General features: G+C 41.8%; 1 protein-coding gene across 1 annotated transcript; it reads right to left on the bottom strand.

The window, feature by feature from the left end:
* Positions 1–11,558: 11,558 nt before the first annotated feature.
* ywhae1 (tyrosine 3-monooxygenase/tryptophan 5-monooxygenase activation protein, epsilon polypeptide 1) lies at positions 11,559–21,378 on the bottom strand. The gene is made up of 6 exons (XM_068706060.1): positions 21,084–21,378; positions 18,076–18,275; positions 16,217–16,323; positions 15,834–16,040; positions 15,614–15,750; positions 11,559–12,811 (listed from the first exon to the last, which is right to left on the bottom strand). Exons 1-6 carry the CDS (start codon positions 21,145–21,147, stop codon positions 12,759–12,761), a joined length of 768 nt encoding a protein of 255 aa, XP_068562161.1. The 5' UTR covers positions 21,148–21,378; the 3' UTR covers positions 11,559–12,758.
* Positions 21,379–21,613: the final 235 nt, after the last annotated feature.

The raw sequence follows: 21,613 nt of genomic DNA, 5'->3' as shown, positions 1-21,613 counted from the left end.
ACTCCCCAGTCCGACCGGCACCACTCCCACACTACGCGGGGCTCTGCTGGGCTCTGCCGGGCTGCACTTTGTCCTTCAAGCAGAGCGCCCCACTTCTTTGTTCATGTTAATAAAAATGATGTGAAACTTGGGGAGGAGTGGTTTCCGCTCTCTCTGTCACTGAAGGGCAGCGCGGAGCAGGAAGTTCACAAATCAGCTCGTGCATGAGTGATATAGTTCATTGTATCCATGTCGTCATTGTGTTCTGTGCAAACACGTCTTCTTATCTGACGTTTATCAGTAAACGCCCACATCCTGCTTTAATTAGCACTACTTATATATGTATACTTTAATACTTGTACATGTTTGTGAATCAGCCTGATGTCGTATAATCATATCACAGCCAAACTGCGTTCTAAAATGTAGATATTTGTCTTTTTATTATAATCCACAGAACTGACAAACCTGCTGACTGAGCATGAATTAGTAAAATTAAGAGGAAACAAATCGGCATGCTAACTTTTTAACTTTAACTGCCATTGAACGGGAGGGGAGACCGCGTGTGTAAGACGCCGTTAAAATAAAATAAGGTGATATGTGAATGGAGTCTGGCGCATTGATCTATCACACGCGGGGTGTTTTCGGTGTAGTTGCGCCACAGAGACGGACTATATGGCTGCGTTACGCCGCTCTCGTAGCTCGTGAGGTCGGATTGGAGGAGCCGTCGTACCCTCTACCGACACCGAGGCTGTCACTGCACCTCCACCCCGAGGGCAGGGCTCCGGTCTCTCCCTCCATCACCAACCCGAACAAACAGCTTCACTTTCTCCATGATTTCACTTATTCTCAATGACAGAAGTTCAGAGAGGTCATGTTATAAAGTGCTCAACGCCCCAGCTGACTTATGAGGATCTACTGAATCCTTTATTCTTTCTATTTCTTTATATATATATATATATATATATATATATATATATATATATATATATATATATATATATATATATATATATGTATTATTATTATTATTTTTTAAATAAATAAGGTAACTATTTCGACATAATGAATCTAATGATACACAAATTGGCCTATAAAATGCTCACCATGAGATTTCATTGCAGAGTGCAAAGTTTTTGTTAAACCTTAAAGTTCCTAAAAGGAACTTTGATTTCATGTTGCTTTTAGCGCCTCATGTGGACTAAAGTGGTAGTGGTTCACCAGAGTCCCTTTAGAAAACCTCTCATTCTACTGCAGCAGGGTCTGACAGTCTGCCCCTCTCAGTCCTGGTTCTGGTTCTCCCGTTGCCTCCCTTCCCTCCAGAGAGTCCAGCAATACGTCCTGGGTCTCCAGCAGAGAGGAGAAGCTCTGCTCCTGGAGGAGGAGGAGGAGGAGGAGGAGGAGGAGACGCTGCTGCTGTCGGGAGCTGAGCTCTCCTCCTCCCTCCGGAGCTCCGGCTGCAGGTCCAAGGCTGCAGGTGAAGCCGGATCTGTGTCTTGTCCACGGTGGACCAGGTCTCTGCTGGAGGATCTGGGTCTGTCCACGGTGGATCAGGTCTCTACTGGAGGATCTGGGTCTGTCCACGGTGGACCGGGTCTCTGCTGGAGGATCTGGGTCTGTCCACGGTGGACCAGGTCTCTGCTGGAGTCTGAGCTGAAGGAGTTTCTGGTGAACCTGCATGAGTTCATCTGGTTTCACCAGAATCCGACCCGGTGGCTCCGATGACATCATCAAGAATAACTCTATAGAAACAGACCATCTTCTCTCTGATGGTCTCTGTACTGATGGAGGTCTGATAGAGGACCAGGACTACACTGAGCCTGGTTCAGGACCAGGTAAAGGTTCCTCACTGGAACTTTAATCTAAAAATACTGCATCTATCTCTGCAGAGTTATGCAACATGTGAAGGTGACCTCAACCAGCCGGTCAGCTGGACTGTAATGTGGCTGCACTGCCAGAGGGGGGGGGTGATCGATTCAGTCCTAACCACACACACACACACACACACACACACACACACACACACACACACAGGTTGTTTCCTGTTGACGAGGCAATGTTAGACAGACAGACTGTACTGGACCGAAAACCAAACAATCGGCGGCAAAACTTCTCCACGCAACACTTTGTCTTTTAATTTGTTCTCGAGACGGTTGACTCCCTAATATATATGTATCGTTGTAAACACACACACACACACACACACACACACACACACACACACACACACACACACACACACACGGTGACGCCGGGTGAATTGACCTTGGAGGAATGTGGGAAGAGGAAAAAAAGGAAGCCGTGTTCTGGAACGTCTCTGTTGTTTCCTCCCGTCCAAGCACCCCCCCCCCCCCCCACCACCACCACCACCACCACCACCACCCTAATCATCACTGACCAGCTCTCAGCATGCTGAATTAACCGGCACATTCCTCTCACTGTACATGCTAACCCCATGTCAGCCCACGCTCAACTGTACCACATGGCGCCTCATACCATGATTTAAACCCTTCATTCCTGAGATACGGTACAGATATCAGACCTCACTGCAGAGGTATGTGACGGGACGTCTCTCCCATGTCTCATTCAACCCGACGCTCCCATGACGCTACGCAGGCTTTACGTTATAATATACATGAGATTGTGTTATGATTATGTTAGGTTAAGATAATTAAAATGTTGGTCTCAGACATTAGCAAGCTCCCTTCAGAAGACGTTTTAGAACCCTTTAAATTATATTTAATAAGCTTTAATAGTTTTCTGTTTTGATGCACTAACTTTCTTGCAGCATGTTTTATTCACTGTGAAGAACTTTTATCTGGACCTGCAGTCGGAGCTCCGGAGGGAGGAGGAGAAGCTCTGCTCCCGGCAGCAGCAGCAGCAGCAGCATCTCCTCCTCCTCCTCCTCCTCCTGAGCGTCTCCTCTCTGCTGGAGACCCAGGACGTATTGCTGGAGACCCACTGGAGGTAAGGGTAGGCAACGGGAGAACCAGAACCAGGACTGAGAGGGTTCAGACTGTCAGAACCCTGCTGCAGTAGAATGAGAGGTTTTCTAAAGGGACTCTGGTGCTCAGAGACACTACAGCTTTAGTTCACAGGGACCAACAGAACCAACAGAACCAACACTACCAAAGTTTCTTGTAGTAACTTTAACTTTCCTAAATTTCCCAGAATCCCTTTGAACAAACAGCAGCCCCACCAAACAGCTGTGGTTCTTGTTAATGTCACTTAGTACCGACGTCTGCAACAAACTAGTGTTTGCATGAATCCCCACCCTGTTCATGTCAACACAACTATGTGTTTATGTATTTGAGTGCTGCTTCAGAGCCAAATGGGATTCAAACGTATTTACAAAAACAACATCTGTTCTGATTTATCAATGCAATTTGCACGACAGCCAATAAACTATGAAGCAACTTTACGGCTCTTAAATGTTTCCCAACCTCATCGCCTCATGGGAGGTGAACCCTATCAGCTGTGTCAGCAACAAGTCTTTCACTGGAGTGGAAGACTCCAGATCTGGTCTCAGACCGGACCACTTATGTGTGTGTGTGTGTGTGTGTGTGTGTGTGAACTGACCCTGCAGCCGTGGCAGTAGTTTTCTCCGTTCTTCCCCGGAGAAAGGATGATTTCCCCCGTTGGGATCAGCTGGATCCTTAATTCCATCATCGTTCTCCTTTTGTTTCTCTCCCCCCCCCCCCTTTGTCCCTCTTTATTAAAGTGATTCCGACTTGTTTGGTGCTGTCTGGTTCTCTTCTCAGGAACAAAATATTCGTTGGCAAATCCTTATTTCAGGGCCAGAAGAGAATGTGCCTAGAAAAAGATGCACAAAAAAGCAAAAAAATGTCTCCTGTTAGAAATACAAGTGAGCAGATCTTACGTAACTTATTTCACGCTTGTGAAGAGAAGTAAGTTATCCATCGGGTGGAAGCTCTTACCTTAACGAATGGAGAAACTTTACCTCCTGACGCGCAGAAAGCAGTGACTTGGCTCAGAGGTTTGGATTTGGGGTGTTACCTGTTGCAGAGCGGAGAGTCACAGTGAGTCACAGTGAGCAGCCAGAGGATGTTACCTCTCTGGTTGAGGGATCATGAGGGAGGATATGGAGCTCAGCCCATTCTGAGATGGATGTCACATGCAGAGGATATGTGTCTTTTGTCTTACATGGTGTGAGTGTGAGTGTGAGTGTGTGTGTGTGTGTGTGTGTGTGTGTGTGTGTGTGTGTGTGTGTGTGCATGGGAAGAGAAACATATCTGTGTCTTGTTCTTAGCTGTGACTTGATTTTCTTTTTGTCAAAATCATAACAGAATAATAACACAAGAAGAAGTCTAGTTCAGTGGATCCCAATCTTTCTTCTGCCTGATGAACCCCATAGAGCTCTGTCAGATAAACTATTGATTCTATAAAAGTGGATATTGCTTCAAGATTTTTACATTCAATTTAACTGTCAATGTTCAGTTGGTTTAGTCAAGTTTGCATTTTTACTACTTGGGGTGGCATTACTCGAATAACCATTTCTCATTACTTTTAGCAAAATAATAATCATTTATCATTATTTTCAGCTAACTATTTATCATTACTTTTAGTTAACATTACTTTTAGCTAACTATTTCAAACATGTATCATACTTTTAGTTAAGTATTTATCATTAATTTTAGCTAACTATTTATCATTACTTTTAGCTAACTAATTATCATTACTTTTAGCTAACTATTTATCATAACTTTTAGCTAACTATTTATCATTACTTTAAGATAACTATTTATCATAACTTTTTGCTAACTATTTCAAACATGTATCATACTTTTAGCTAACTATTTATCATAACTTTTAGCTAACTATTTCAAACATGTATCATACTTTTAGTTAACTATTTATCATTCATTTTAGCTAACTATTTCAAACATGTATCATACTTTTAGCTAACTATTTATCATTACTTTTAGCTAACTATTTATCATTAATTTTAGCTAACTATTTATCATTACTTTTAGCTAACTATTTCAAACATGTTTCATACTTTTAGCTAACTATTTATCATTACTTGTAGCTAACTATATATCATTACTTGAAGCTAACTATATATCATTCATTTTAGCTAACTATTTCAAATATTGCTCATACTTTTAGCTAACTATATATCATTAATTTTAGCTAACTATTTCAACCATTTATCATACTTTTAGCTAACTATTTAAACCATTTATCCCTTACCAATTTGCTAGCTAGCTAGCTAGCAGCACTTTATTCATTAGCCTACTTTAAGCTAACAATCACCACTATGCCTAATTAATGTTATTACTTTAAATAACTATATCTCATAACTAATAATACTAATAACTAATAACTTGTATCCAACAATTCTAACTATATAATGTTTTTACTTTAAGCTAAATATTGCAACCATTTATGTGCTTATTAACTAGTTTCCTTACATCTCAGTTAGATAACATGTTACAACTGATTAAATATGTGGATATCTATTTATAAATTGTAATTTCTGCTTTATTTTTTATATATTAGTTGAGCTATTCCACAGTCGTTCCACCTGTAGAAGTAGCCGTACCACCTGAGGTAAAAGTACCCAGAAGGTAAACTGTCACTGGTCTATTTTATCTTGTCGCTTCCACATACTTGTTATTTGATAATTGATGGCACATGTGTCCACGTTTTTTTAAACATGGCACACACACACACACACACACACACACACACACACACACACACACACACTTGGGCTGGTCTGAACAGGGTTTCCTCCTAGGCCCTAGCATCCTGCCTCTAACATTCCCAGTACCCGCCCAGTAGATTGAGAGTGTATGTGTTAGAGTGTGTGCGTGTGTGTGTGTGTGTGTGTTAGTGTGTATGTATGATGGAACCCACCGGCGCTTCCCTGAGGATAAACAAGCAAGAGCCACGCGTTTGCACACACTTTCTAAAAAACAAAAAAAGGGACTTGCGCTCTTGTGCACATCCTGTCCCCAAGGACTCGACAAGACCAGGGCCTCATTGACACTGAACACACACACACACACACACACAGGGATTCAAACACTCATCATATTGATAGAGGGGTGGGCGTGGGATAATTTATGACATAGAAATCTAAACAGCTCCCCTCTCATAGATAAACATACATCATGTGGATGACCATCCTGACCCGTCTGATGACTGCGGACCTCCCTCCTCCTCTGCATTCCTGTTTGCTCGCTGTCAGCGCTGACGGACACGAACGGTAACTTATGCGCATTATGATCATGTTTTTTTTTTTGGGGGGGGGGGGCTGTACAAATGTGGCCTGACGTCGCAGTAAAGGAGCTAGAGATAACGATGATTAACAGGACAGGAAATTATTTTGATTTGAATAAATATTAACTGAGCAGCTATATTAAAAAAAAAAAAAAGTGCACATGTCATGAACTTGTATATCTTTTAGGGTGTGTGTGGTACAGTATTTGTGTGTGTGTGAGTAGAGGGGGGGGGGTGACAGTGACACACATCCTTTGACCTCTGACCCCAGCTGGAGGCATTCCTGACAGCCTGGCATCAACAGGAAACCTGTGGCCTTGACACACACTTACACACACAGACACACACACACACACACACACACACACACACAGACACACACACACACATACACTCCGTGGCCTCGCAGCAGACAACGGCTCCGCCCAGTTTTTATTCTAAAATAAGAACACATAGTTTGGAAGTGACTGACATCCTCGAGTTCCTGTTGTTACTTCATGTGAAATGAAAGTGAAATGAAACGACGCAGGGATCACAAACAATTACCACTATTACATTTAAATCATTAACATAATCAGAGATGAACATGAGCTGCCTGATGACAAAGTGAACAATGTCCATGATGAGGAGTGAGAGCTCATCAAGTGACGCTTCCTCTGCAGTTGTAAAAACACTCACATCTGTCTTTATACCAAGACTTTGGAGATTACACTTCCTTTTTCCTTTTTTGCTGAAATATCTGAGTCTTCTGTTTGCTTTGTGTGTTCACTGTGTGTGTGTGTGTGTGTGTGTGTGTGTGTGTGTGTGTGTGTGTGTGTGTGTGTGTGTGTGTGTGTTTCCTTTGCTTCAACACGCTGAAGATGAGTCACGACGAGACGACAGAGGCAGCTACTGCCAGAGACTCTGGGAACAAACTGTCAGTGCCAACACACACACACACACACACACACACACACACACAGATATGAGGTTTTTAAGGTCCGTACAGAACGATCTGACTTCACACGACCAACAGCTGTAAAAACATCAACAATCTAATACCCAGAATGATGGAGAGCCTCTTCAGTGGACCTCCTCATGTCGGAAAGAAACACGATGAGAGACAAATCATTTACTATCCTGTTGGAGTTGTATCTATGAATTACACATAATTACATATTTCAAAGATAGACTATCTATAGCTGTAACTCCTGCATTACCTGTGGTGACCCAGAGTGTCGCTGTGGAATCAACATCAGACTAAAAAGGTGAGAAACATTCATTCATTCTCTTTATCTTTATATCTCTATGTCTATATATCTATATAAATATATATACGTATATACATATTCTCGATATATATATATATATATATATATATATATATATATATATATTCTATAATCTCTCTCTCTCTCTCTCTCTCTCTTTATATATATATATATATATATATAACTAAATAGTTTGGTTTAATTTTATAATAAAGTATAAATAAAATATATATTTATTATATTTGAACTGTTTGATTACTTATTTATTGTACTAATTTAGATTTTTTTAGATTTAGATTACTATTATGATTATTATTATTAATAATAATGACAATAATAATAATTATTATTGTTATGTGTTATAATAATAATAATTATTATTATTATAATAATAATAATTATTATTATTATTATAACAATAATATGAAAAATAATATAAACCTTATTGATATATTTATATAGCTCATAAAGTTGTGTGACAGACAAAGCAAAATAAGGTAAAAATTAATCACTAATAAAACATTACAACAGACACAAAACAATAACAACACAATCACTACAATAACAGAAGAAGAAGCCAGTATATTCATTTAACCCAAACAATCAATCCTGCCTGCCAGAGAAAGAGAGATGCATTGTGGGAGAACAAGCGTGTGCTCGTCCTGCACAGATGCTCTGAAAGACATTTAAATGTTTGGTGGATTTGAAGTGGGGGGGGGGTTCACAGGTTCATCCTGCTGTGTATTTCTGTGGTGCAGAGTCCTGCAACCAGATCCCTCACTGAGGCGGCTCAGGGCCCAGACCAGATCAGACCAGGGCTGAGTAAACCTCACAAGTGTTGCCTTAAAAATAATACCCCCCCACCCCCCCGACCGGCTATTTATAGCTGCTGTCTCTGCAGCAGAGGAGGAAGTCCATAATATATTTCATTGACGTTTGTTCCCAGCAAGCAGTAATCTCGCTCTCCACCGCTGCAGTCTCCAGTTTCCTAAGGAAGCTCGAGGACGCCAATGAGGCTGCAGATGTAGAGGAGGACCAGAGGACCAGAGGACCAGAGGACCAGAGGACCACACCCTCTAAGGAACAGGGTCTTCAGAAATATAATGAACGGAATGTTAAGTTATGTTGCCGTCCCCCCCCCCCCCCCCCCCGTCCCCCCCCTCACATCCAACCTCCACCTCCTGTGGAAATTATTTTAGGTTGCATATGTAGCGTCAGATTAGCTGGGACTTGCTGCCCTCTTGAGGTTTCACGTTACAACCAGGAGAAACCACTCAACAGCCTCCCCGGAGGGTCGTCACGAGGCGTCTGTTTGTGTGGCGGCTTCTTCGTTTTACATTCTGCAGCAAAAAAACCTGACTAAGCAAAAACTGTACTGGTATAAAAAATGCACCAGTAGATGTAGAAGAGGCTCTAAAGAACCGAAGGAGCGTCAAAATTAACACAAAATTAAAGTTCCTGGTAGCAGCTTTTAATAACACCATTTATCTGAGATTGTGGCTCTAAAAACTGAATTATTTTGGACAAAAGTAAAATAGTTTTTCCTTAAATTACCACCAAATATATCCCATATATATACAGTATATATATGTATATATATTGCCAAGAGCACCAGAAATACATGTAAAGATGTTCTGTTGTCAAAAAAGGTTTGACAGACGAACTTTGGACGACACTTTGCTGCCACTTTTTCTGCATGACTGTAAATCAGTAAAATCACACCTTACTATCAGGAAGATACAATGAATGGGTGTCAGGGGATCACCCAACGTCATTAGGGTACATCCTCTGGCAACCATGAACGTTTGTACCAAATAAGCAAGAAATACATAGTCATTGAGACATTCCGCTCAAAATCACAAATGTCAACTTCATAGTGGCGCTAGAGGAAAAGTCACGGGAATCACCAAAATCATTAGGGTAACATTCTCTGGGGACCATGAACCTCTGTGCCAAATTAGCCAGAAATCCATTTAATAGTCATTGAGACATTTCATTAAAAAAAAAAAGTCAACTTCATTGTGGTGCTACAGTACAAATCAGGAGATCATCAAAGTCATTAGGGTACATCTTCTGGGAACCATGAACGTCTGTACCAAATAAGCAAGAAATACATGCAATAGTAATTGAGAAATTCCACTCAAAAAAAACAAAAAATGTGTCAACTTCATGGTGGCGCTAGAGGAAAAGTCATTATGATATATCCTCTGGGAACCATAAACGTCTTTGTCCTGTAGATGTTAAAATATCTCACTGGGTGAGTGCTGGAGGCGCTAGAGGAAAAGTCAGAGGATTACCAAACTCTGGGGACCTTAAATGTCTCTAAAAAATGGAGAAATGGAAAGCACTCATTCTCTTGGGACTATGAATGTGTGTAGTCATTTTTCAGCTGGAAATCCATACAAAAGTCAATGAGACATTCCACAAAAAAAAGAAATGCCAACTTCATGGTGGCACTAGAGGAAAAGTTAGGGGATCACCAGTCATGAGGACACATCCTCTGGGGACCATAAATGTCTGGACCAAATTAGCTGGAAATCCATGCAATAGTCATTGAGACATTTTACTCAAAAATCAAAAAGTCAACTTCATGGTGTGGTCGAGGTCAGGGGATTGCAAAACTCTGAGGACCTCGAACGTCTTCACAAATGGAGAAATAGAAAGCGCTCATCCTCTGTGGAGCATGAATGTGTGTAGTAAAATGTCTCAAGACAATCTGCCACTTACGATTTGAACAGATTTTGACATTTCTTGTAAAAAAAAAAAAAACCTTTGGCCTGATAGTTTTGCTATTTAAAAAAAGGTCACCGGGGAACAAAAAACAATATGTTTCATCCTCTGGAGAGCAGGAATATTAAATCAAACTGAAATCCACTTGTTTTTCTTGTCATGAACCTACGTTTTGGTCAAGGAGAAAGTCTAACCTGACAGTGGCGCTACAGAAGAAGAAGGGGGGGGGGGGGTTCTGATCATATGTCTTGATCGGTGTCGCCCTCAGCTGCACCTCACACTGCAGGAAGGAAGTCATTTTTAACCGGCTGGCTGTTGCACTCAGCCCACTTTCCGTTAGACTCCTCCACTTTCACCTGAGGCTAAATTTAGGCTCTAGGCACTGAGCCCGGGCCGTTATTAATGGTGATGTAACTGTAGCACAGGTTGCAACTGCTACAGAGGTTACAAGCAACTGAACCCAGGGAGGCAAAAAAGGTTAAATGAGGGAAAAATAAACTAAAATTGTCAAGAAAACGGCACGAATTAGTCACTAAATCTGTGATTAAATCTAAAAATACAGCGACACCATCTTTGTCTGAGCCTCACGGAAACATTTGTGTTTTGCAGTCGCTGCAGAACCACCGGCATTAAGATTGCATTTGTCTCTCAAACACTATAAATAGGACGTATAAATTTATGATTACGCTCGCTGTCGCCAACTGGGGATTCCAGTGGCAACATCTGCTCCGTGTGGCAACGCTGTGCAGCGGGTTCAACTAGTTCTGGAAAGCCGGTATTTGACGCAGATTATTTTTTCAGTTGTGAAGAAATGAATGTATAAAACTTATAACAAGGTTGTAGTGCAAATGTTTATAGTCTGTAGGAGCGATCGGAACCGACACCAGGACTAATGTGAATCCCCAGAGGTTAGACCCAGGACGTATTGCTGGAGACCCGCTGGAGGGAAGGGAGGCAACGGGAGAACCAGAGCCAGGACTGAGAGGAGGAAGACTGTCAGACCCTGCTGCAGTACAATGAGGTTTTCTACAGGGACTTTGGTGCTCAGAGACACTACATCTTTAGTTCACAGGGGGCGCCAAAATCAACACAAAAGTTCCTCGTAGTAACTTTATTTTGTTGTTTTTTTCATCAAATTACCATCATCTGCTGTCAAAGATATCCCAGTACCAGGTAGTAGACCAGTATGGCAGTACTGATTAGGTTTTCTGGTTCTCAAAATGTAATATGACTTTTCTAAAAAGGACTCTGGCGCTCAGACACTACCACTTTAGTCCACAGGGGGGCACCAGAATCAACACAAAAGTAAAGTTCCTCGTTCATCAAACAACATAAACACGACGACTCAGTTCATAACGTTTAATTTAGATTGTTTAATGTTAATTCCATGCTGTGTTTCAGTAAGAACAATACAGATTCCCTGTCTGTGGCTCCAGTCAGATATCCAGTAGTACAAATCAGCTCCAAGTTACACATAATGAAGCAAAAAAGAAACCAAAGAGGAGAAACAAAAAGAAAACCTTTGAACTCAAGGGGAGCTTTAGAAAAGTAGGGGAGAAGCAGCAGAAGAAAAAAAAAAAGAGAAGAACAATGTGTTAACTCATGCAAAGCACTGACACTCCTGTCAATTTTAAGAGTTCTCCGTTCGAGGAGGCGGGGCCAAAACCGAGACTCAAGTCTTTTTATTCATTTAATTAAAACCACCAATTTATGGATAAGTCCACCTTCATAGATTCAGCATGTTTACAGTTACAGTATTTCAGCACAACGTACAGTCCAAGGAACGACTACAGAAACGTGACAACAGAACCACTATGGTGTAAAAGTTAAGCACTTCTTTGCCCCACCTGGATATCGAGAACTTTGCCAACTTCCTCTGAAAAACCTAACAAAAAAAAAGAAGAAGAAAAAAAAAAAAAAAGGGCACTTGTCGTTTTCCAAATTGCCCCCCCAAAAAACACAAACCAAAAACAATAAAATGATTCGCATGACATTACACTAAAACAGATAAAACAGCTCCCATAACTAATAGTCAACATTATCAGTAATAAAAGTTAATTTCTGTAATTACATTAAGAAAAAATTCTCAATACATCCAGCAACTGATAAAAATATGGAGGAGAAAAAGCAACAAAAAAAAAAACAACAATAATGAAAACAAAAGATTTCAGAACCGCTTGTACCAGGACAAAAAAAAAAAAACGAAACAACCAACAACAGAAAAACAACCCAGGGACTCTCTCTTCTTCATCTTTGACTTTCTAACATTGTATTTCCTGTCTCAATTAAGTGCTATTTACTTGAATGATGTAAGGGCTAATATATAAAAATAAAAAAGAAGAGAAAAATAAAACTTGTTGGCTCCTCGTGGCCCTGCTGGGCTTCACGGAGCTGCAGAGGCGGAAGAAAGGAAAAAGGAAAGGAGGATGGTGAGGAAGGGTGGAGGAGGGTGAGGAGGCGAGGAAGGGTGGAGGTGTGTGTGTGTGTGTGTGTGTGGAGGGGGGGGGGGGGAGGGGTCTCAAGTTGTTGGCTGTTGGCGTCGTTGTCTTCGTCTCACTGGGCCTCGTCTTCAACGTCCTGCAGCGTCTCTGTGTTTTGTTCTTCACCTGGTGAAGAAGAAGAAGAAAGACCGTCAGCGTCTTATTCACGCTTTACATTCTTAAAGGGCCAGCGCGCAGCGTTAGCTTAGCATCGGGCTACATGTCATCGATTTTGTTTTTGTGTTTCGTTTTGTATTTTCTGACCAGTCTTATTTACTGATACCGGTGACAAAAAAGTATTCAAAAGCTTTTTACTGGAGTAAAAGTAGCGATGCTATAATACACAAAAATATTTCTTTACAAGTTAAAAGTCCTGCTTTTAAAAACTGCTTAGCGGAAAAAAGTGCAAAAGTAGAATCAGGTGTATTTTAATACCTAAACTGATCAGAAGTGAAAGTATTATAAATACACAGAGATGATCTGATGGTGTAAATACTACTGAAGCACTAATGTGTACTTTGTACACTTTATATACGTTATACACTACATACTTCTCTCTTTAACAGTCTTAAAAACCTTATTTTCTGAGTGATCTGCCAAATACATGAAGTGAAATAAAGTGTACAATTTTACTTTTGGAATGTAGTAAATTAGAAGTATTAAGTGGCACAAAATACAAGTATGTAAAAACTGTGTTTTGTTACTTGTCTGAACTACTTTAAGAGACGAGGGAACATGAGGACAGCTTTAATGTCTATATCTGGAGACATGAAGACAATGTTAATATCTTTCAGCACTTCCTGTTTGTATTTTCAAAATAAAAGGAATTCTAGCTATTTTTCTGTGGACAGAATGACTTCACATTTAAGGCTTTTATTCTGAAATACTTGCAGGACAGAATAGTGTGGAAAAAAAACACAGTGACTCGTACGACTCCACCTTTTAATTCTCTCACACACACACACACACACACACACACACACACACACCGTTTAAAGGTCAAAGTAGAACTTCACAGAACGTGACTCATTTACAAGCTTCTGTTGACGTCTTCACATCAGCAGGAGAACCAGTGTGTGTAAAGGATCAACGACAACGTGATGAACCCTCATGAACCCTCACAGCATGTCCTCTAGTGTCCTAACCACCTCATGTGTCTGAATGATGGTTAACATGATCTAAAGCTCTGAGGCAACACAAGTCAAACTCAGCTGGTTGAACCGTCTCTGGTGGAAGATCAAAGACCTCAACCTGCTACCAACAAGTTAATACAGAATCCAACCGACGAGTGAGTGAGAGAGAGAGAGAGAGAGAGAGAGAGAGAGAGAGAGAGAGAGAGAGAGAGAGAGAGAGACACACACACACACACACACACACACACACACAGAGAGAGACAGGAGAGAGAGACAGAGAGAGAGAGAGAGAGAGAGAGACAGGAGAGAGAGACAGAGAAAGAGACAGGAGAGACATTTAATTATTAAACCAGAGAGAGAGAGAGAGAGAGAGAGAGAGAGAGAGAGAGAGAGAGAGAGAGAGAGAGAGAGAGACATAGAGAGAGAGACAGACACACAGAGAGACAGACAGGAGAGAGAGACACAGAGAGAGAGACAGAGAGAGACAGACACACAGAGAGAGACAGACAGAGAGAGAGAGACAGGAGAGACATTTAATTATTAAACCAGAGAGAGAGAGACAGACACACAGAGAGAGACAGACTGGAGAGAGAGAGACAGGAGAGACATTTAATTATTAAACCAGAGAGAGAGAGAGAGAGAGAGAGAGAGAGAGAGAGAGAGACATAGAGAGAGAGAGACAGACACACAGAGAGACAGACAGGAGAGAGAGACACAGAGAGAGAGACAGGAGAGACATTTAATTATTAAACCAGAGAGAGAGAGAGTGCGAGAGAGAGAGAGACACAGAGAGAGAGACAGAGAGAGACAGACACACACACAGAGAGAGACAGACAGAGAGAGAGAGACAGGAGAGACATTTAATTATTAAACCAGAGAGAGAGAGACAGACACACAGAGAGACAGACTGGAGAGAGAGAGACAGGAGAGACATTTAATTATTAAACCAGAGAGAGAGAGAGAGAGAGAGAGAGAGAGAGAGAGAGAGAGAGAGAGAGAGAGAGAGAGAGAGATTCCTCTAGGACTCTACAGCAGAGGGAATGAGAAAGAAAAGAAAGAGATGACGAGTTGCAAACGCAAACTACCGGAATGAGTGAAGAACGAGAGAACGAATGAAACGAGGCCGATGGCAATAACATCACGTCTCTTGGGATTTAAATAATTCGCGCCAGTGTCTTTGCTACAAAGTTGAGGCTTTCTGGGGTGAAACCAAGCGGCTGTGAAGACATCTCGTCTCAGACCGAGGACCTAAAGCTGCATTCTCTCTAGTGTCCACCAGGGGGCGACTCCTCTGGTTCTATAGAAGTCTAGTCTAAAATGACTCTACTTCTCTCTTGATTTATTCCCTCAGTAAACATTGTAAACATGAGTTTATGGTCTCAATCTCTAGTTTACAGTCTTCTTCAATACAGCATGATGTTCATTTAGTACATTATGCTCCATTTAGAGTCAAACAGACCAGAAAGCAGGGGATGCTTTAGGGGCGGGGCTACATGCTGATTGACAGGTATCTTCTCTAGACGTATACGGCGTCTCTACGTCACTCCTCCTCAGTCCACATATGGTCACTTCCTGTGCTCTGGACGGTTTTGACTTCTCGGTATCTGGACCTGCTCGCTGTGAGCAGCAGGATCCGGGTCCTGAAGACTTAAGCCGACGTTAAGTGTGGCTTTTTAAACCCTGGCTTAACTTTGGACTCGACTGACCTTCTACAACCGGACTCCCTCACTCTTTAATAGTGCTCCTTCTCAGTCACAACGTCAACGAGGCTGAAGGAGAGCGTTCTGACTCTTACCTTCTCCCTGCATGTCTGAAGTCCATAGTGTCAGGTTGTCACGTAACAACTGCATGATAAGTGTGGAGTCCTTGTAGCTGTCTTCATTCAGTGTGTCCAGTTCTGCGATGGCGTCGTCGAACGCAGCCTTCGCCAACCTGAGAAAACACACGTCAACATTTAACCAAAGGCTCCCGTTCATATCCTTTCATAAATATGTAACTTATAGAGGAACAGTGACCTGCAGGCGCGGTCGGGGGAGTTTAAGATCTCGTAGTAGAAGACGGAGAAGTTGAGGGCGAGGCCGAGGCGGATGGGGTGCGTGGGCGGGAGCTCCAGCATGGCGAGGTCGGTGGCCGTCTTGTACGCCACCAGGCTGTTCTCCGCCGCCTCCTTTCTGTGGTTGCCGGTGGCGAACTCTGCCAGGTACCTGTGGTAGTCCCCCTTCCTGGAGTTAGAAACAAAATAAACTAATTAAGTGTGTGATGACGTTACAAGTTAATTATTTTGACGGTCTCAACGGCAGCCTCCGGTTCTGAAGAGCGAGTTCCCTCTCAGTACTCCATGATTAACCGACTCATGGTGTGCTTCTTCATTATTCCTCTACTGCTGTAGAGCTCTTACATTTTGTTGTAGAAGACCTTAGACTCTCCCATGACAGCAGAGGGGAGTAGATGTCTGTCCAGTGCATCCAGAATATCACCGCAGATCGTCTTCAGCTCCTTCTCCACCTGACCGACCAACAAACAAACAAAATGAACAAAACAATTCTACCAGCAAATACATGTTGATCATTTTATTTAAAGGTGATCGGTATCTCGTCTCAAACTGGATGAATTTAACTTTAAAATGTCTTTTTTCTGTTGTTGTTTGTAATGTATTATTACCATATTTCATATATTGTATGTATTGTATTTTTTGCCTCTTCCTTTTTAAACCCAATGCTAACAACCTGCAACAAATGTGTTCCCTAAGGGAGTTGGAGAACCACAGAAGACGTAAAGGAACCACAGAAGACGTGAAGGAACCACAGAAGAGTTGAAGGAACCACAGAAGACTTGAAGGAGCAACGGAAGACGTGACGGAACAACAGAAGACGTGAAGAAACCACAGAAGACGTGAAGGAACCACGGAAGACGTGAAGGAACCACAGAAGATGCGAAGGAACCACAGAAGACGTGAAGGAACAACAGAAGACGCAAAGGAACCACAGAAGACGCAAAGGAACCACGGAAGACGTGAAGGAACAACGGAAGACGTGATGGAACCACAGAAGACGTGAAGGAACAACGGAAGACGTGAAGGAACCACAGAAGACGTGAAGGAACAACGGAAGACGTGAAGGAACAACAGAAGACGTGAAGGCATCACGAAAGATGTGAAGGAACCACCGAAGACGCGAAGGAACAACAGAAGACGCGAAGGCACCACAGAAGACGCGAAGGAACCACAAAAGACACGAAGGAACCACAGAAGACGTGAAGGAACCACAGAAGAGTTGAAGGAACCACAGAAGACTTGAAGGAGCAACGGAAGACGTGACGGAACAACAGAAGACGTGAAGAAACCACAGAAGACGTGAAGGAACCACGGAAGACGTGAAGGAACCACAGAAGATGCGAAGGAACCACAGAAGACGTGAAGGAACAACAGAAGACGCAAAGGAACCACAGAAGACGCAAAGGAACCACGGAAGACGTGAAGGAACAACGGAAGACGTGATGGAACCACAGAAGACGTGAAGGAACAACGGAAGACGTGAAGGAACCACAGAAGACGTGAAGGAACAACGGAAGACGTGAAGGAACAACAGAAGACGTGAAGGCATCACGAAAGATGTGAAGGAACCACCGAAGACGCGAAGGAACAACAGAAGACGCGAAGGCACCACAGAAGACGCGAAGGAACCACAAAAGACACGAAGGAACCACAGAAGACGTGAAGGAACCACCGAAGACGTGAAGGAACAACAGAAGACGTGAAGGAACCACAGAAGACGTGAAGTTACAACGGAAGACGTGAAGGAACCACCGAAGACGTGACGGAACCACCGAAGACGTGAAGGAACAACAGAAGACGCGAAGGCACCACAGAAGACGCGAAGGAACCACAGAAAACGCGAAGGAACCACAGAAGACGTGATGGAACCACAGAAGACGTGAAGGAACCACAGCAGGATCAGCTGACTCTGACTCCCATCAGGTCGTTGGACTGCAGCCTCTCCCATCTCTCCCACATTTAGCAGCCAGCTCTCATTTCTCCTTCATAACACCAGGACAGAGCGGAGGACTTTGCCAAACTATGACTCAGAAGCAGTGTGTCCAGTAGCTGCTTCTGGTGTGTAACATTTCATATGAGCACAGTGACCTCACGCAAAATCTGAGAAGATGTATTTGGGGACAATGTGCTCCTTTACAGACCACCGTCTAAATAGAAACGCTGAGCTAGTCTTTGGGGGGGTAAGTGACATCCTGGTACTTTACCGTTTGCCTGTATTCCCGGATCATCTTCAGCTTCTCCTCCACGCCCTTGCTCTCTTCCCTCTGCTCGATGCTGCTGATTATCCTCCAGGAGGCTCTCCGAGCTCCGATCACGTTCTTGTAGGCCACCGATAGGAGGTTCCTCTCCTCCACTGTGAGCTCCACGTCCATGCCGGCCACGTTCTTCATAGACACCACCATCTCTGTGGAGGAGACACACAATCAACCTGTGAGAACTCAAGAGATATGTTATTCATTACATCTCGAGAACAGCCGTCAATCTTCTGAGGATTCCTGCTGTCTGACTAACGAGATTCAATATCTTACGTCTTTTAAATCAATTAAATGATCAGTGACACAGCGCCTCCAACTGGCAGGGATTCAGATGGTAACCACCGATTTATGACACTTTCGTGGTTGTTCCTAAAAGCATTATGGGTAAATTTGTCAGGCGTGAGGGACGTTGTGCTCAAAGATAATAATTTACAGCTTACAGAATATGCAAGTCAGGTGTGACCGTGAAGCGACAGAGGGTGTTTAGAGTGCATGTTGAGGCACAAAACGTCCATCTATTCATTGGCAACAACCCAACAAACACACACACACACACACACACACACACACACACACACACACACACACACACACACACACACACACACACACACACACACACACACACACACACACACACGTCAGTAGCTTGGGGAGGTGCAATGCGGCCCACAGCGCACACCTCAACCTTCAAAAGATGTAATTTAAAGTAGGACTTCTGTTTGGTAAACGACGGCTGGGTCCACATGTTCCTATCGGAGATTCCTCCGATACAGCCGTGACTGATGGAGTGAGTCTGTGCGCTACAAAGGAACAACGCATGTCGCTCGCTAGCCGGTCGCTACTGCACATGTGCGAACTAATACTACGCACCTGCGTTTCAACGTTAGCTTGTAGGGGCTAAACAGCGGAGCTAGCGGCTAACGTACGGAGGTTGCAATTGAGTTACATTAGGATCCGTTCAAGCTCTATTCAGTAAAAAAATGAGTATTGGACGGTTAATTATAACGTTGTGTACAAATGTGATCTTCTTAAAATCTCATTTTTTGGTGTTAAATGTTTAAATACAGATGTTTAAAGGTGTGTGTTTTTTTTTTTAAACGCACTGTGTTGGGGATGGTCTGGAACGTCTCTTGACTGTAATGGGTGAAAATGTATTGTGAGAACGTTTGTATTAATGACTGTTGATTGATGCACAATGTACGTAAGACACAACTGGTATTGAGGAGATTATGTGTATTGATTTTTTTTCCCACCGTCACGTTACAGCCCACTTCTCTACGATATCTTTTGTTTTAACTATTGTTGAGAGTAAAAGCTTCACAGGTGGTTTTTTAATTCAACATTTGGTTGTCACGGTCTTGTAGTGGTGCAGACCTAATGATCTGCTGTGGCATGAAGTAATGTGTTTAAGGGTTAAAACGTAGAGAACGACGGACACTTTGTAAACTCTGTTCTTAAAAAGGTGCTATATAAATAAAGTTATTATGATATAAATAGCTAAATGTATATGATTTTCCCCCATGCCCCATCTATGAAGCACTATAGAAATTTGTCTTTTCACCGACACACACACACACACACACACACACACACACACACACACAGATATATAATTATTATTTTCTATCACATGTTAGTTTAGTTGTTCTGTTGTTTAAACAAAATGATATATATTTATAATATGATTTATATATATATATTATATATATATTTAACTATTCTTTTATATACATCACATGTTGGTTTAGTTATTATGTGGTTTAAAATTTTTGTGTGTATGTATATATATATATATATATATATATATCACATATTTTCAATACTTTGTATGTATAATATATATAATGTGATTTATTTATATATATATATATATATATATATATATATATATATATATTATACATACAAAGTATTGAAAATATGTGTTGTATTTATATATATATATATATATATATATATATAATATACAAGTTGGTTTAGTTATTCTGTGGTTTACATATATATATATATATATATATATATATTATTTTCAATACTTTGTATATATAATGTGAGATATATATATATATATATATATATATATATATATATATATATATATATATGACATGTTGGTTTAGTTATTCTGTTTAAAAAAACCTATAAATATGTATATATGTTTTTTGTTAAATAAAGCACTATATAAATTAATCTTTTCACTGACATGTTTAACATGTGATGATGTGACTATTGCAGCAAAGAATAAAAACCCAGAATGATTGTACTACATTCCAGTGAGGTTACCATTATAATCCAGTAGCCCATAAAGTACTCTGTAAATACACTGAGTGAGTCATGGCACATGCACTCAAACGTTACTGGGCAACGTATTAACCAGTGGCGACGACAGCCAGTCTAAAAACAGCCTCATACAAGGCCCTTAAAGGTGTGACAGAGAGTGCACCGGAAATGGGGATTATTAATGTACAAATGTATTATTGTTGTACAAAATTATACATAGAAATAACAGGGCCATGACACTGGGGTGTTAGCTTCTAGTAGCTATAACCGGACCCAGTAGCTCAAACGTTAATATCGTTAGCATGGTGCTGACAGTTGACGCTCCAGTCATCCGCCATTTTGTTATGGGCCCGCCTTCGCTACACGTTAGCCACCATCCGTACATTTTTTTTCTTCTAAAAAACACAGGAGCTTTATGACATTTACTGTTTTTAATATTTACAATTATATTTAATATTAATTCTCCCCCAAAATCCAAAGGCCAACTGCCATGTCAATGTACTGTTAAGCTGACACAACGACGGCCGTTAGCCTGCGTTAGCTCCTCTTACTGGTTAGCCGTGGCTAACATTGTAGCTAGCTGAGCACTTCCCTGTTAACGTGAGCTAACGTTAGCTCACGCGAACATGTCCCCCTCTCACGCGCCAGCCCCGGGAAAATAAGTGCGTCCTTACCGTCATATCGCTCTGCCTGCTCGGCGAGCTTTGCCTGGTAAACTAGGTCCTCTCGCTCTCCCATTGTGGTGTTGCGGTGCAGCTGGAGTTAGCGAACGGATTTCAAAAGCGGCAATTTATTTGAGTGGAAAACAACGGTGATGGTGGAGGTAGTGGTGGAGGTGCGCCAGGTCTAATCGGCGGTTCCTAGAAATCAACTGTGGGTCGATTGAGTGGTGTTCCGCCCCACCGGCAGCGATGTGCTGTGTGTTGATGGGAGTAAAGATGGCGGCCGGTCTCATCAGAGCGATGCACACATACGCACATGAATCACCAGCTCTGAGACCTCCTCCTCCTCTTCTACCACCCAGTAAAATATGTACTATCTGTAAAGAGAGGCGCTTAATCACGAGGTAATTTACAGTAATAAACACTTACTACGCTTTTTGAGATGGTAAATTATATGAACTGTCATTTTGTTTTTGTATCAGTTGATTCTGATAACGGTTTTTTTTTATAACGGAATAAACTAAACCAAAATGTGATGTTAC

This window comes from Cebidichthys violaceus, unplaced genomic scaffold, assembly GCF_023349555.1.
Source record: "Cebidichthys violaceus isolate CVI_PGR_0920_01 unplaced genomic scaffold, fCebVio1.0.p SCAF_1, whole genome shotgun sequence".
Lineage (NCBI taxonomy): Eukaryota > Metazoa > Chordata > Actinopteri > Perciformes > Stichaeidae > Cebidichthys > Cebidichthys violaceus.
Note: the sequence above shows the minus strand (reverse complement) of the source record. Positions and strands in the feature narration are given on the sequence as shown.